At 38.5% G+C, this 16,759-nt stretch overlaps 1 protein-coding gene across 1 annotated transcript; it reads left to right on the forward strand.

Moving 5' to 3' along the window:
- The first annotated feature begins 8,099 nt into the window (after nucleotides 1-8,099).
- LOC104102609 (peptidyl-prolyl cis-trans isomerase FKBP17-1, chloroplastic) lies at nucleotides 8,100-15,415 on the forward strand. Its single transcript, XM_009610370.4, has 6 exons — nucleotides 8,100-8,229; nucleotides 8,336-8,441; nucleotides 9,291-9,413; nucleotides 12,254-12,370; nucleotides 13,217-13,407; nucleotides 15,074-15,415. Exons 1-5 carry the CDS (start codon nucleotides 8,171-8,173, stop codon nucleotides 13,337-13,339), a joined length of 528 nt encoding a protein of 175 aa, XP_009608665.1. The 5' UTR covers nucleotides 8,100-8,170; the 3' UTR covers nucleotides 13,340-13,407; nucleotides 15,074-15,415.
- The last annotated feature ends 1,344 nt before the right edge of the window (nucleotides 15,416-16,759 follow it).

Below are 16,759 nucleotides of genomic sequence, written 5' to 3' on the forward strand. Positions count from 1 at the left end.
TTGATCTTATGATTTTCGAGAAACTTGCTAACTTTGCTGCCGATGAATTATTTCCCGTTGTCGCACACGATCTCGGCCAGCATTCCGAACCGACATATGACGTGGTCCCAATTAAAATCGATGACTTCCTTGACTTTTTCGCATGCCTGGGCTTCCACCCACTTAGAAAAATAGTGAGTCAAACAATATAAATTAAGCCTTACCAGGTGCCGACAGAAGGGGGCCAATGATATCCATTCCCCACTTCATGAACGACCATGGTGACAAAACCGAATGCAGCAGCTCCCCGGGCTGATGAATCATCGGAGCGTGTCTTTGACATTTATCATATTTTTGTATGAACTCCTTCGCGTTCTTTTCCATATCGATCCAGTAGTAGCCGGCTCTGATCACTTTCCGAACCAATGATTCGGCACATGAATGGTTTTCACAGGTGCCTTCGTGGATTTCCCTCAAAACGTACTCGGTATCCCCTGGTCCTAGACATATCGCGAGCGGGCCATCGAATGTTCTTCTGAGCAGGGTCCCGTCTCCGGACAGGCTGAACTGAGATGCCTTTGTACGTAGGGCCCTTGATTCTTTTGTATCCGAGGGTAATTTTCTGGTCTTCATATATTCTATATATTTATTCCTTTAGTCCCAAGTTAGGCTCGTTGAGTTAATCTCAGCATGGCCTTCTTCCACTACCGATATCATAAGTTGTACGACTGCCCCCGAGTTGAACTCGTCGTCCTCGACCTGTCACAACCTAATTCTCCTATACGCCGTGATGACACCCAACATTACCGCTAAACAAGCCAACAGTGAATTAAACCATGTTATGTCTCTTTTAATAAGTTTTCAAGTAATTAAATTTTACTTAATAATAAATTAGGGAGTGGGGAATTTAATAACTGAAATGAAGACAACTGAATGGCAATCATGATGATACAAGTACTCCAAAACTATAAAGTCTACTAGTGTGTGTGCCAAGATCGGAATTTAATATAAATATGAGCCAACCTCTCTGAAGAGTACGTGGTCACAACCGGAATGAAATGTGCCGACTTGGTCAACCGGAATTGAATACAAGTACACCCCAAACCAAATTGAATCAACTTATGAACTTCAAGTTCTTCCAACTTACTCTGAATGAGCCGAAACATACTTAAACTACTCGGAATGAACCAAATTTTGCGTGCAAGTCTTAAATCACCATACGGAGCTATTCCCCAGCTCGGAATCCCAAACGGACCTCGATAACACCAAAACTTACTCCAAACCAAATTTAAAAAACTTTTAAACCTTTAATAAGCAAACTTTCAACCTTAAGTGCCGAAACGCTCCCGGGTCATTCAAAACCCGATCTGAATATATGCCCAAGTCCAAAATCATTATACGAACCTATTGGAACAGTAAAATTCTGGTTCTGAGATCGTTTACTCAAAATATTGACCAAATTCAAACTTAGCCTTTTAAAAACCAACTAAGGAACTAAGCGTTCCGATTTCAACCCGAACCCTTCCGAATCCTTAACTAACCATTCCCGCAAGTCATAAAACAGTAACATCATGTACGAGGAGTCTTATTTAGGGGAACGAGGACCTAGGAAGCAAAACGACCGATCGGGTCATTACACGACCGATGACCCTAAATTAGCGAGGGCATCGACCTCACTGTTTTGATCCTGAGGTACGTGTTGCAAAGTTAATTATTTGAACCGATGTAATGTTACCAACAACTTATCCAGGTACCTTTGCATTCGTTCTTCTTTAACTTCGAACATCCCATTAACTTGGTTCACCAGAAGGAGGGAGTCACACTTGGCTTCGATCACCTCTGCCCATAAGCTTTTGGCTAGTTCGAGACCTGCAATCATGGCCTCATATTCGGCCTCGTTGTTAGTCAATTTCACAGTCCTAATAGATTGTCTGACTACATTGCCTGTTGATGGCTTCAATACGATTCCATGTCCGGACTCTTTTGCGTTCGAAGCACCATCCGTAAAGAGGGTCCAGATCCCCGAGGAGGTTCCTGAGTTGATTAATAACTCTCTTTCGACCTCAGGTTACGTCGGCCACAAAGTCTGCCAAAATTTGAAATTTAATGGCTGTCTGGGGTCGATATTCAAAATCGTACCCACTGATTTTCACGGTCCATTTGACCAACCGGCCCAAGAACTCGGGCTTATGCATGATATTCCTCAACGGGTAAGTAATCACGACACATATGGAGTGACACTGGAAGTATGGGTTTAGCTTTCTAGAGGCGCTTAGCAAAGCGAGCGCTAGCTTTTCTAGGTGAGGGTACCTAGTTTCGACTTCACCTAGGGTCCCGGTAACATAGTAGATTGGAAATTGCGTACCTTGCTCTTCCCGGACCAGGACTCCACTTACTGCTATCTCCGATACTGCCAAATACAAGTATAGTTGTTTGTCTGTCTTCGTTGTGTGAAGCAGCGGTGGGCTCGATAGATATCGCTTGAGTTCCTCCAAGGCCCGTTGACACTCCGGGGGCCATGAGAAGTTATTCTTCTTCTTCAATAGTGTGAAGAACCAGTGGCTCTTGTCGGAGGACCTCGAGATGAATTGCCCCAGGGCGGCTAATGTGCCCGATTAATCTTTGCACGGCCTTCACGTTGTCCACAACCGTGATATCTCTAATGGCTTTGATTTTGTCGTGGTTGATCTCAATTCCCCCGTTGGATACCATGAATCCGAGGAATTTATTTGACCCAACTCCAAACGCACATTTCTCCGGGTTTAGCTTCATATTGTATTTCTTCAATATGCTGAAGGTTTCCTTCAAATATTTTAAATGGTCCTCTGTTCGCAGGGACTTAACCAATATATCGTCAATGTAAACCTCCATTGATTTTTCTATTTGTTCCTCGAACATCCGGTTTACAAGGCATTGGTAAGTGTCACCGACGTTATTTTAATCCGAATGGCATCACGTTATAGCAGTATGTGCCGTATTTAGTGATGAAAGAGATTTTTTCCTGATTACCCGGGTTCATCCGTATTTGGTTTTACCCGAAGTAGGCATCGAGAAAACTGAGCATCTCGTTGCCGGTTGTGGCGTTGATCATACGATCGATGTTGGGCAAAGGGAAAGATTCCTTGGGACATGCCTTATTCAAATCCTTATAGTCTACACACATTCTTAATTTGTTCTCTTTTTTAGGGACTACTACTACATTTTCTAACCAATTCGGGTATTTAACCTCCTGAATGGACCCTATTTTAAGGATTTTAGATACCTCGTCCTTGATGAAAGCATGTTTGACCTCGGACTGGGGTCTCTTCTTTTTCTTGACCAGATGGAATTTCGGGTCCAAGCTTAGTTTATAAGTGGTTATCTCCGGCAGGATACTTGTCATATCAAGGTGGGACCAAGCGAAACAATCTTCATTAGCTATAAGAAATTGAATGAGTTTTTTCCTAAGCTCGGGGCTTAACCCTGTGCCCATGTATACCTTTCGATCGGGTAGGTGTTCATTCAATACGACTTGTTCAAGTTCCTCGATCGTTGATTTTGTAGCGTTAGAGTCATCGAGGGCTATAAAAGATCTGGGGACCTCGTAGTCATCGTCCTCATCTACCCCTCGTTTCTCCGATTCTATCGAGGTTGGTATCAGTGATTACTATTTGGACCCGTTTTTGACCATATGGTTCGGATCCTCCGATGTTGAGATTGTGGATATTGGGATCACTTAATCGACTGCGAACATTTCCTTGGTGGCCGATTGTTCCCCATAAACTATTTTGATTCCGCTGGGTGTTAGGAATTTCAGCACTTGGTGCAGTGTTGAAGGCATTGCTCTTATGTTATGGATCCAAGGCCTCCCGAACAAAGCGTTGTACCTCATGTCTCCTTTGATCACATAAAACTTAGCTTCCTAGATAGTCCCGACGGTGTTCACCGGTAATGTTATCTCACCCTTAGTGGTTTCACATGTCATGTTGAATCTGTTTAGAACTCGGACCGCAGACACGATTTGATCTTGTCGACCGAGCTGCTCCACGACCCTCAATCAGATGATGTTGGCCGAGCTACCTGGATCAATTAACACATGTTTAACTCGAATTTTATTTACGAGTACAAATATTACTAGTGTATCATTGTGGGGTTGCACGATCCCTTCCGCGTCCTCATCGTTGAAAGACAAGGTTCCTTCCGGTATATAATCTCGAGTTCATTTCTCCCTCGTGATGGACACTTTGGTGCGCTTCAACATCGGCCCTTGAGGGACATCAACCCCACAAATGATCATGTTAATGACATGTTGAGATTTTTCTTGTTCGATCTGTTTGTTAAATCCCTATTCCTGAAATGATTCTTGGCTCATCGCTAAGGAATTCTCGAAGATGCCCATTGTTGAATAGTCGGGCTACTTCCTCTCTCAACTGTCGGTAGTCCTCCGTTCTGTGGCCGTGAGTGCCGTGATATTTACATATATGGTTAGGATCCCTTTTGGTTGGATCAGATTGTATAGGTCGAGGCAATTTGGTAGCTTTGATATGTCTGATAGCTGATACAATGGCGACAACATCGACATTAAAGTTGTATTCCGATAACCTCGATGCTTCTTTAGGGCCGATGGGCCTATCAAAGATGGTTTTGATCATGAGTCCCCGGTTGCCCTGACCTCGATCACTTCTCCTTTCATATCTCATAGCGTTCCGCCCAGATCCATTGCTTCTTCAGTCTCCATTATACGGCTGATACCGATCCCTGTTTGGTCTCAATTCACGATCGATGTCTCTCTTTACTCTGTCAATGGTTATGACGGGATAAACATACCCCGAAATGATCATCATCCACTATGATCTTTGATTGATACCGGTTATGCACGTCGGCCTAAGTAATGACCGGATATTCTATCAGGTTTTGTTTCAACTGATGTGAAGCCACCGAGCTTCGAACATTGAGCCCTTGGGTGAAAATCTGAATGGCCCAATCATCAGCGACCGGTGGCAGGTCCATTCGTTTCATTTGAAACCGGGACACGAACTCTCTGAGCATCTCGTTATCCTTCTGTTTTACTTTGAAAAGGTCTGATTTCCTGGTCTCGACCTTGATGGCCCCGGCGTGTGCTTTCACGAAAGAATCCGCAAGCATAACAAATGAGTCAATAGAATTAGGAGATAAGTTGTGATACCATATCATAGCCCCTTTTGACAGGATCTCTCCGAACTTTTTTAACAGGACATACTCGATCTCATCATCCTCCAAGTCGTTCCCTTTGATGGCACATGTGTAAGAGGTTACATGCTCATTTGGGTTGGTCGTTCCGTTATAATTAGCAATCTCAGGCATGCGGAATTTCTTAGGGATCGACTTTGGAGCCGCGCTCGGAGGAAAAGGTTTTTGCACGAACTTCTTGGAATCCAGACCTTTCAATATTGGCGGTGCTCCCGGGATTTGGTCTGCCCTGAAATTGTAAATCTAAACCTTTTGTCATTAGCTTCGATTTCCTTCTCCCCTGATTCTATCCGTTTTGTCAGCTCTTCGAGCATCCTTATAATCTCGGGGTTAGCCCCCGATTCATTTTCATTTGACCTTTCTGCGGCCGGTTTATCCCTGCGAGTGACTTCCCGGGGTGGATCGGGTTCAACTCTACTCGGTGCACGACTTTGGTTCTGTAACAGAGCTATCACCGCCTGTTGAGCCTGCAATATTTAGAATATCACCCGTAAACTGATCCCGTCTCCTCCAATGTTTTGTGTGTTTTGACTTTTGAGTTGCCGATGAGGCTCCACCACATACGCTATTCTCGAGGTCGGTAGGCAAGTTTGCGTCGATAGCAACATGTGAATTAGTGTCAATCGGGCCCGCAGCCGAAATTTCGATGGGATCAACGGCGGTACCTCGTCACCGGGCGCTATATTGTTATTTTCACCGTGATGGCCGGACTCGTTGTCAACATGTAGGGGTGCTGATTGAGAGTTCGACATTTTTGAGTTTTAACCTGAAATTAGAGTCACTTCAAAGATCAAGTATAAAGTAGTGTGTATTATGGAGATTTGTATCAAATAACCACTATTATTCTTAGTCCCACGGTGGGCGCAAAACTATTTACCCTCAAAATTGGATAACAATTGAATTTGTAAGTAGTTTTAAGGATACGTGGACTAACTTGAAACAAAATGATAAATTAGATCGCAATTGAAATAAATAATGACAAAGTAAATACAAACCACACTAATTAAATAATATCATCATTGGAAGTTTAGCCACCCTCAAGCTGGGTACGTTTCGATCGGTGTCAGGATACAGAAGAACAAGAGCTTAAAGAGAAATAATAACAATCTATTGCTTTGGGATGGGTGTTACAATGTGTTGAATGAATTATCAGACCCCCCTTTATATAGTCGAGGAGTCCTACTTTATGTACAATTCTATAAAAGGTAAAAAATCTCTTGATTAGCTGATTGCATGCTCCTTACTGATACGCGCCGAGATTCCCGCCGTAATACCTGACCGGTCACAAATATTTCAGTCTTCTGTTGGTTATTCTAACAATATTTCTTCGAGCTCGATCGGAGCTAAGGTCGACTCCGGGATTACGGACTCAATGTTCTCGAAGACAGGCGTCCTGACCCCGGGTTCTAACTCGGTGGGACTCGGGATTGATCTTCAATCTTTGGTTGTCATGTTCCGAGCCTAACTTGCCATGTCGTAGGTGAACTCGATTCCGACCGTATACACATATATAACCCTAGGTGATTTGAGAGTTATTTGTGATCGGCTAAGTATCCATGTGCACCGCGTGTACATCACGAGGGTCTAACGCTACCCTAGTTAGTTACGGATGCCAACACAATTTAAATCGGACTACTATGTATGGATAATAACATAATCTGGAGGTAACAAATGCTTCCTCACTATAAAAATTTAACCTTTTTTTCCTCATGAAATCAGATTGAATGTTAACTCTCTCCCTCTCTTGCTTTGTGTGATTTTATTGGTAGTTACCTTTAAACAAAACATTGATCAGAGTATTATTTTGGTTATTTCCGGTATAGATTTGTTATAAACGAAATATATTGTATTCTTTTATTAGAACCATCTTTTAAAAAAGAACAACAAAATTACTATAGATCTTGGCTTATTTTATTCTACATTGAAATAAATAAAATTATATTAGAAAAGAAATTCATGTGATAGATAAAAGAAATTAAATTGCCTATGAAAAGATGGATAATATTTGTACATGCGACAATGATTGATATGTCTATTATTAAATAACGCAATAATGTCATATCAAAATTGATAAATAACACGATTAAAGCACTAAAGCATGCTAAGTTTCATAATTTATTCTCGATTAAAGTAGATGCATGAAGTTACTTATATTTTAAAGAGAACTTATGGAATGAAAAAATTACCTGTAGAAAAACTGCTATTCCAACAATAGTTACAACAGTTCAAGTTAAACGTGATCTTCCATATAGAGGATAGAAGTGGCCCAACATGTCCATCTTGAATTGTTATGGCTGGGAAATTTTAACCGTAAGTATATGATACAATATTTTAAGGAATTTGGAAGTTTGAAGATTTTAGAAGTTCATGAAGATTCGTATTAGACTTCACGAATACTTTCCATAATCAGTTAAATTTAAAGCCCTAAATGTTAGGAAAAATCTAATATATTAATTTTAACTTCTTTAAAGAAGGAGAATTTCAATTAATAGCCAAAATTTTATAGTTGATTTCATATTCCTAAATATTAGGAAAGTAACTTAAATTATAATTTTATTCAATACAAAATCTTTTTTTATAAAAGACGAACGATATTTCGCTAAGGGCGTTCGTACTTTTAATATAATATAGATTAGTTATTTATAAAATTGCTCTCCATATTCTTTAGCTTTAAGGATAATTTTATCTTTAGCTATGCTAATACATGCATTAATAGTCTTGATATTACTGATATCATGGTTTACTATGTATTAGTTATACCTATGATAACATCAAATATGTTATATAACTAATATTTGTATTAATAAAATATTCGTTAAAAAAAGGTGTATCAAATAAAAAATTAGTAATAACAAAAACTACTACATGCATTATTTTGTCCGGTGCATCCTGCAAAAGGACACATAAATGAAATTCTTGTCCCTCACCAAAAAGGAAGGCCAGAAGTGAAGATGACGATGAAACTAGTAGTTCCATCACCACCATGTCCAACATACGTATGTATACGCCATGGCCACAAAACCCTCCCCTCCTCAACTACACGTAAGCAAGAAGACTCTTCTTGTTCAACTCAGAAATCAAGAAGAGCTTTCTCTCTTTCTGCGCTTACTCTTTCATTCTCTGCTCTAATCTTTCCAAATGGATCCAGTTCAAATGCTCAAGTTCCACAGTTCACAGAGCTGCCCAATTCTGGTGGTGTCAAGGCCTTGGACCTTCGTATTGGTGATGGGGATACCCCCCTTGATGGTGATGTGGTTGCTACCCTTCTCTCTCTCTCTCTCTTCTCCTCAAATGCTATGAGCTTCTGCTTTATATTGTAATCACATATTATAGGTAGCAAAAGAAAAAAAATTGAGTCTTTGGAAGATTTTGAATGAAATATGTTTGCAAAATTGTGGAAGCAAATGATTCGACTAGCTGGAATTAAAGATTCTAGTTTTATTTAACTTCTAATTTGCTTAAAAGACAAATTAATTGGGATGAAATGAGGCCAATTAGAGCGGAATGTATATAGGATTTAGATAGCTCACTCCAACTAGCTTGGATGGAGGCATAGCTTATGATCGATTGATGTTTGCGAAATTTGGGACAAGAAATCTCCTCCTTTGAGTTAGGTTGAGATTCTAATGTTGAATTTTTACTTGCACGAAATAATGATATGATTATGGTGACATAGTGAAAAACAAGTTTCTCTAGCATATATATTGTCTACAAACAATCTATCAAATTATACTGGTCTTTCCTTGTTAAGTAAAATAGAAGCCTAGACAAGCATCTTTTTCTTATGTGGAGTTATCAATAAGTGCAGATAACTTCTTTTTATGACCTCTAAAACTAATAGGACCAAAATGCTAGTAATGGAATAAGTCAGAATTCGGCAAGTGTTGTTTATATAACTTTGTCACTCTGAGGTCAATGGTGTTGCATATGGTTTCTCTTTGAAGAAAAAGCAAGGAGGAATCAGTGGATCATATCTGAATAGAAGGTGCTCTTGCACATTAATGTCATCATGACATAAAACTTAAGTACTTATAGTGCTTTATGATGTCAGTTGCAGTTCTGGAGTAAAGTAATTAAGCTTTCTTCTTACTGTGATTGGACAGGTTGCAATTCATTATTACGGGAGACTTGCTGCAAAGCAAGGATGGCGCTTTGACTCAACGTATGATCACAAAGATGAAAGTGGCGAACCAATTCCCTTCTCTTTCATCCTTGGTTCTGGAAAAGTGAGTTAACCTGTCTTTCACACTTGTCCATTGAAGTTTTTTTACCTGAGAAAAGAGGACTCAAGGTAATTAGTTGAACTTCTATGTGGTTGATCGGTGTCTGCTTGATGCTGTGGCCAAAGAGCTTATAAAACTGCTTCACCACGTATAAACTCCAATGCTCAACTTGACCTGATGATTTGTTGTTCTTAATACAGCATGTTACTATAACTACTTCCTTTAATTAAAAAAACATGTTACTGTACCTACTTTAATAACTGGTTGAAAATAGAATTAGTTTGGATAAAGTGAAAAGTTTAGACACCCTTTTGAGGAGATAATAGCTAAGCATATGAATAATAAACATGAAATTCACACTTGAGTTTAAAAAAAAAACATTATAGATGAATGTCATTTCCTTGAGTAGGCCTTGTGGATGCAAGACTATGATATGTGCTCTTTATGATGCTTTTGTCCTCTTTGGACCAACAGTTTTTAGGTAATACAGCATTCAGGGAAACAATGAGGTCAATGTCAATCCAGACTTGGTATGAGTGAGTAAAGACTAAAGAGTCATTTGGTGATCTATTGCTGTTTTGGTTCTCAGTATTGAAGAGGGAGTTAAAAGTTTTTGTAGAAGAACATGGGCATAAGTTTGGAAATTTCGAAAAGGGAACGGTTGTATAAATTAATTATGCTAATACAAAGCTACTAAATAGCAACTTGTGCAATTGGCCCATTGGACTTGTAAATCTTTTGGATTTTAGGATGTCAAAAATTTTAGCCTAAGTTTTTCTTTTATGATGTTGTATGCTTGATTCTTAAATCAGTAAATTTTCCCTCAAGCATGGCTGCATTGCTATGCGCTCAACATAGCAACATCTGATACTTATAAAAAAAATATAGCAACATCTGGCATGTACACCACAAGGTTCCTCCCCTGGTTGCATTTTCCTTTTTCTAGTGATAAGTTTATAGGGTGGTAATATCTGGCAGACAGAGCAAGTTTACCGGTAAACTTACATACAGACAGCAGGTATTGAGGTTCAATTTCCCTGCACCATTATGCTAGTTTCACCAGCAATTGAGCTAGCCAATCCTCAAACCAAGTTTGAGATCAAGTATGATCCAGGTAGATAGGGATATGGGGCAGAGTGGCAAGCTTGTCGTCTCAAGTTTAAGACCAAAGAGACATTTTGTTGGAAGTGTAACATTATGAAATTAGGTTGAGAAATGAATCAAAAGATTGATGTCTTGTGTATCGCGCTCTAAGGGTGGAGGATGGTTACTTCCTTTGTAGCTCAACACTTGCTCTTCTCTTCTGCTGGCAGTAGTTCACTGTGCCAGTATGTTTGATTTCTGGAAAAGTTCACTTTGTCAGAGGTGGTACTAAAAATTTTTCCCAAAACATGCTAGATGGTAGGAGAATAGAGGTTGCGTCGGAGGTAAGAGCGCTCCACTTCTAACCAAAAGGGTGGGAGTTCAATCAGAGTTCAATCACCAATGAAACTAAATAGAAAAGGGCCACTGTTGACTCCTGGGCGAGGGAATTTGGGGGTAGGATTTACCGTACTTACAAAATAGAGTAGACCAGAGAAGGGGCAATGGTGGTAGGGAGACAACCAGAGTGGAAAAGGATGAAGAAATGAAAGCCTACTTATAGCATATAGCCACCAATTGTGAGCAGCATGTAGGAATGTGCATTCCTCTGTGTTATTGTTTCTTGCTATCATCCTTTAGTCTGTTGGTGAAAGCACCAAGTGGGTCACTTCGATTATGTTTGTTTGTGTTTAGGATGGTTAGTAATAGTTACCCTGTAATTCAATTAAACTTATTTCTACTTGTTCCTTCCGGCAGCCCTATAACCATATGAAATGCTCTTCTAAACAGATCTTCACTAGAGTTCGCATCTTCTTGATTTAAAAGGTAACTAGTATATACCAAGTATACCAGCACATGGAAAGGCTGCCATTACAGTATTTTCCTTATGAAAACTAGCCTAGAGTAATTGATGTTTCTAGGCTATTTGATTCTAGTCTTGTTACTGCTACAATGTTCCTTCCTTTTTGCGATCCTTCAGTTCTAGCATCCCATACAAAAATGGAAAACCTTAGCTTCTGGCACCACCTACAGCAATTGAAGATTACTACTTGATAAAGTTGTTTTGGAATGCTTAACAGAAGCATGATGAGGGAAAAAGATAAAAGTAAATGCATTTAGAAAAACTTGTCCAGCATTGCTGAAGGGAAAGGAAGAAGGTTCTGGAAGTGTGGAGGTCATGATGGAACAAGTACTAATGAGATTTGCCAAGCCTTGAAGAACAATGAAGGGTAGGTGAGGACTACAACTGAGGTAAACTTCAAAAGTAGGTTCAGAGTAAGGTGTATCCAAGAGGAGAATATGATTAGAAAGGACGATGTTGAATGTTTATCTTTTTCTTCTGAATTTCAGATTATCACTGTAAAACCAAAATTTGTTATTTTTTGTTTTACTTTAGAAAAGATCACTAGTTGATGTTGTCAATTCCCAACTCTACCTATCTCGAATACATTTTCTAATTGTAGTGGATATTCAAATGAGATATTTCCCTTGTCTGGTTTCCCTTACTTTTTTGGTATTTCACAGCCGGTGTACTATCCTTGTTTTGGTTGGTTTCAATTTGCTTCTATCTTCGTTTGAGTTTTTCCCTCTGATATGAATTTATCTTCTTTCTTTTTTTCTATATTAAATTCTTTGTTTCTCAATCTTTTTGAAGTAGTATCCGTTTGACTGTCCGGACCTACTAAATTATATAACAATTATATATAGCAAATAAAACTGTAGCAATTAATTCCACATCTTTGTCTATCTATTTATTGCAGGTTATATCAGGGATTGAAAGTGCTGTGAGATCGATGAAAGTAGGCAGCCTTCGTCGAGTTATTATACCACCATCTCAAGGATATCAGAATGCATCCCAAGAACCCCTGCCACCTAATGTGTGAAGTTGCTCTTCTTCCTTTATAATCTATATTTGGTCCTACTCAGTCGCATTCTTTTGGAGAGACTTGATAGGGAATTCTAGTCAGTCTTCTGAATTCGAGATGCTCTTTCTACATAAATTAAGCGTGGGGTACTTACCAGACTTGGGTTTTGGAAAGTAAAAGGCATGGAATCATGTAGTTAATCTCCCTTTCCTGTCTGATATATGTTTCTGTTATTGAACTTTTACCCTTTTCTTAGATAGGCATTACATCTTAGATAGGGAGTTTTCATAAGGGAAATTTGTGCAAGAATTACTTTGCTCTTTTGGATATAGTAAGATCATACCACCTTCCATGTTTTGAATTACAACCCTTTTACGATTTTTAGTTTTAGTGACTAGAGAAAAAAAAAAATTTGTATTATCACATTGGAGATTCTTATTCTTATGCTTCAAATAATAGTTAAGATGTATGTGCATGGGGTGGCCTGTTTGGTTTTTTCGGAGATGGAAGGTTTTGCTATTATGGCTAAGGGGTCTTGCAAACTGGGATAGACTAAATGAGAAAGTAGGTCAACTGAATTGGGAACGAGGAGCATCCAAATTATTATTTTTTGACACATTCAAACTTATTTAGAGCTAGGAGTTTTCTTGTTCCAGCCCTTTTCCATTGGATGATTCAGTCATTTTTAAAATCCGCAGTAGAAAGGTCTTTAGAACTGATTGATTGTATTTATTTGGAGTTGAAACCGAGATTAGTATTGCTTTTAGTTCTTTATAGAAAGAAATTAGATATACTTTTAATTTCATCAATGTATTTCATTGGGGACTTGAGTTAGTGAACATTTTGTCCCTGTTTCAGTATTTTGATCGGCAGAGGCTTTTTACTACCATTTTTAATCCAACCCGTCTTGCAAATGGAGAAGGCGCGACATTGGGGACAGTCATATTTGATATCGAACTGGTCAGCCTGAGGCATCTTTGATCTGCAGGCATTTTTCTCCTCTTAATTGGAGTACGGAGCAATTGTTGTCAGTTCGATGACGATGAAAGGTAAATCTATTGTTTATAGGAGATGTTTTAACATTATTGATGGTGATTACCTGGTTACTTATTGCATAATTATCTGGCAATGTTTTGGAAAATGTGTTTCATCAAAAAGTCTATCCTATATCTCCATTTAGGCTTCACATATTTTTGACAGTACCTAGCTACATCTTTTCTGATGCATAAGTGAGCATTTTGATATACCGTTTTAAAGTTGATTTACTCCTTGTACAGCATATATAGTTGCTGAATGCTTTATAGAGGATTTAGTGCTAAGATGCGATAAATACCTCTTAACTCTTGGTTATGTATAATGGAAATCCATGAGCCTGCTAACTCGAGCTCACTTTGTTTCTATGCTTGATAAAGTTTGGTGTTTCTTGTAAGGCAAAATGTCCTCCTGGCCACTTAAACTTGCACCCAATTGCCAACCCGGTAAAGAAACTTACAACTTTCCCATTTGAACATCTCAACTCGCGCATATGTGAAATAGTAAACACTTTTGACCATTGATTATGCTTATGTGACAAGAACACATGTGACATGGACAAAGTGCGTGCAGCTCACATAATTAGCGCGCGTGAGTACAATAATTTTGGATTAATTTTTTTTTTACAATTAGGAAAAAAAATAATAAATTAAAAAGAAAGAAAGGCCCCCATCCCATCCCTTTCTTTACCAGTACACCCTTTCCCCCTTCTTCCTCGACCATTGTGTGCCAACCCCCCAACTAAGGTCTGCAGTAGAGAGATTGAGCTCAACAACTTGAGCATTTGAGCATGAAATCCCGTTTCTCTCATAGATTCAGATGAACCAAAGAGAAAGGAAAAGCGGCACAATTCAGGAATTCTTGCTCCTATCCAGTTTTCTGATGCTCTGGTGAAGTTTCTTGGTACATGAGAGATTGAATTGCTACGGTACAACGTTGTTAGGAGAATTTGAGAATACATTAAGCAAAATAACTTGCAAGTGCAGGGACTTGAAGAAGAAAAACTCCAATCATTCAAAAACCAATTTGAATCAAACCCAACAATTTCAGTGTCACTAAGCACCCTTCAATTTTCTCCCAAGCTATTCTTTTACTGAAAGTCAAGGGTATAGTTGAGAGGGACATTAAGAATCCAAAACTTGCGTGCCAATTTTCGAATTAGGCAAAAACAAAGCAAAAATCAATTTTGGAATTCCATGTGGTTGGTCGTCAGCGAACTGGAGGTGGCGACCATTGGAGTTTTCTAGTGGTCAAAACTCAAATTCTATTCTTAATTGAATTTAACAGAAATAAGAAGAGAAGTAGAAAAGGGGGGAGTGTTTGAGTGGAAAAGAAAGTAAAAATAAAATAAAAATTTGATAAATTAATTTTAAAAGTGGGGTCCACAAATAACACATGTCAAGCAATAAATGGTTTAGCATATGACGTGTTTGACATGTCAACGCAATTGATATACACACTCGATTGGATGTGTTTATTAGTATTCATTCCGTCAAGTTGAGGTGTTCAAATGGGAAAATTATAAGTTTGTTTACCGGGTTGACAATTGGGTGCAAGTTTAAGTGGCCAAGAGGCAATTTTGCCTCTCGTAATGCTTATTTACTTAGTAGCCTGTTATGCTAGCTACAAGTTAAAAGATATCTCCTCCTTAGTCAATTCATTGTTGTTGTTCCTGATTTACAGATGATGAAATAGTTTCTGGCTAATGCTTGGGTGTTAAAGAAGCCTCGGTGAAAAGTTTGGTCATCTGATGTGTAAAGGAAAAATGACACTGTATAGCCGCTCTCAAAATAATAGCCGAAAAAATATATATTTTTAGTATATTTTTTGGGTGTGTGTTGTGTGTGTGTGTGTGTGTTTGTGGGGGGGGGGGAGTATTGATAGTTATGTATCAATTTGTGAGGTATATGGTATATTTCATGTTTTGTGAAGTACTGTATTCAGACATCAACTTCATTCCCCACGGACACATATGTAAAAAGCTCAAGCCATCAACGAGAGGCATCATTTGTTTACATACCCAAATTCAGGGGCGGATGCATGCTTACCGAAGTGGTGTCACGCGACACTGCTTTGTCGGAAAATTTTACTAAATATATATATTAATACTGCATGAAAACGGATAAGTAGGAAAAAATGACACCATTTGACATAAATTGTTTCTTGGCGTGTTGGTTATGTGTTTAATTTTGCTCTAAGAGGTCAAAGGTTCAAACCTCAACTAGCACATTTTTCTAGAGCCTTTGTGGTTAAAAATTGTGATGAAGTAGAATTGAATTCTTATGTAAATATAAAGTTGGGAATGAGAAAGATGATGTGGCACCTTTCTATGTCCAACAATTGTATTTATCTTTTTTCTCCTTTTTTTTGACAATTTTGCTTCTATCTCTCTATGATGTTGCCCAAAGATCTGCAATTATATTGGTTCTTTTTGAATTCTTTAATTTGCCAAGAAACGGATGAAATTATTGATATATTTAAGTCCCTATTTAAAGTCCTTAATTTGCCAAGAAACAGGTGAAATTATAGAAGAATATTAAGGGTCAAGGATAACATTTCTTCTATATAAAGAGACATAATCTTCGTTAACCATAGCAGCAGAAACATGATATAAGGTTTATTTAAGTGAACAATACACAAAAAAGTAGACCAATGGGTAGAAGAGAGAAGGAAAGCATGTTTTTCTTTACTCTTTTTCGTTTTGCCCCAGGAGAGGGGAGGGGAAATCTTGGTATAGAGGATGTTCTCCAACTCCCTCTCAGTGATGGTCATAGAAATTCATTTGATAGAATGATAGGAGCCAGTTGTTGTAGGAAGGGGGCTGTAAAAAATTATGTACAGTTGGCTGAATTTCGATCCCAAAAAAGCATAGTTTAACTTGCTCAATTTCAGTTTCTATGATTTATGAGGATAAATTATTTAGCAACTTTCAAGTTGGAGTATCTTCCATTTAAAGTGAGTCCTACTTGGATTTGATCTTTTTTTTCCATGGCTTTTGACCTACTTGCTTAGGGAAAAGATAGGCCGCGCTACTTGTATCAACTATTGGAAATTGGGGTATTTCATGTACTTTTACAAGGAGTTTAGTGCAGTTTGTATACCAACTGAAGTATTAAAGATCTACTGCTATTTCAATTATCTGCAAGTAGTTTTGTATTTCAAGTTTGCCATAGTCCTAATATGAAGTCTCTTTTACTTGCTCATTTATCTTCAATTGAACTTTAAGTACTCTTTTTCAGATGATTTTTGTTTTAGGTTTTTTGTTGTTGCGCGATCGTGATTACTTCTTTTAATTCTCACTTCTTTGTTTGAGACAAATTTTTAGCCAAGGATTGTAGTTTTAGTCGTAAGGTGGATTGTGTGTATTTT

This window comes from Nicotiana tomentosiformis, chromosome 2, assembly GCF_000390325.3.
Source record: "Nicotiana tomentosiformis chromosome 2, ASM39032v3, whole genome shotgun sequence".
NCBI classification, from domain to species: domain Eukaryota; kingdom Viridiplantae; phylum Streptophyta; class Magnoliopsida; order Solanales; family Solanaceae; genus Nicotiana; species Nicotiana tomentosiformis.

Coding starts and splice junctions, on each gene's coding strand:
- LOC104102609 (XM_009610370.4), top strand. CDS start 8,171: ATGTCCAACATACGTATGTATACGCCATGGCCACAAAACCCTCCCCTC. Junction 8,442..9,290: donor CCCCCCTTGATGGTGATGTG/GTTGCTACCCTT, acceptor GTGATTGGACAG/GTTGCAATTCATTATTACGG. Junction 9,414..12,253: donor TCATCCTTGGTTCTGGAAAA/GTGAGTTAACCT, acceptor TATTTATTGCAG/GTTATATCAGGGATTGAAAG.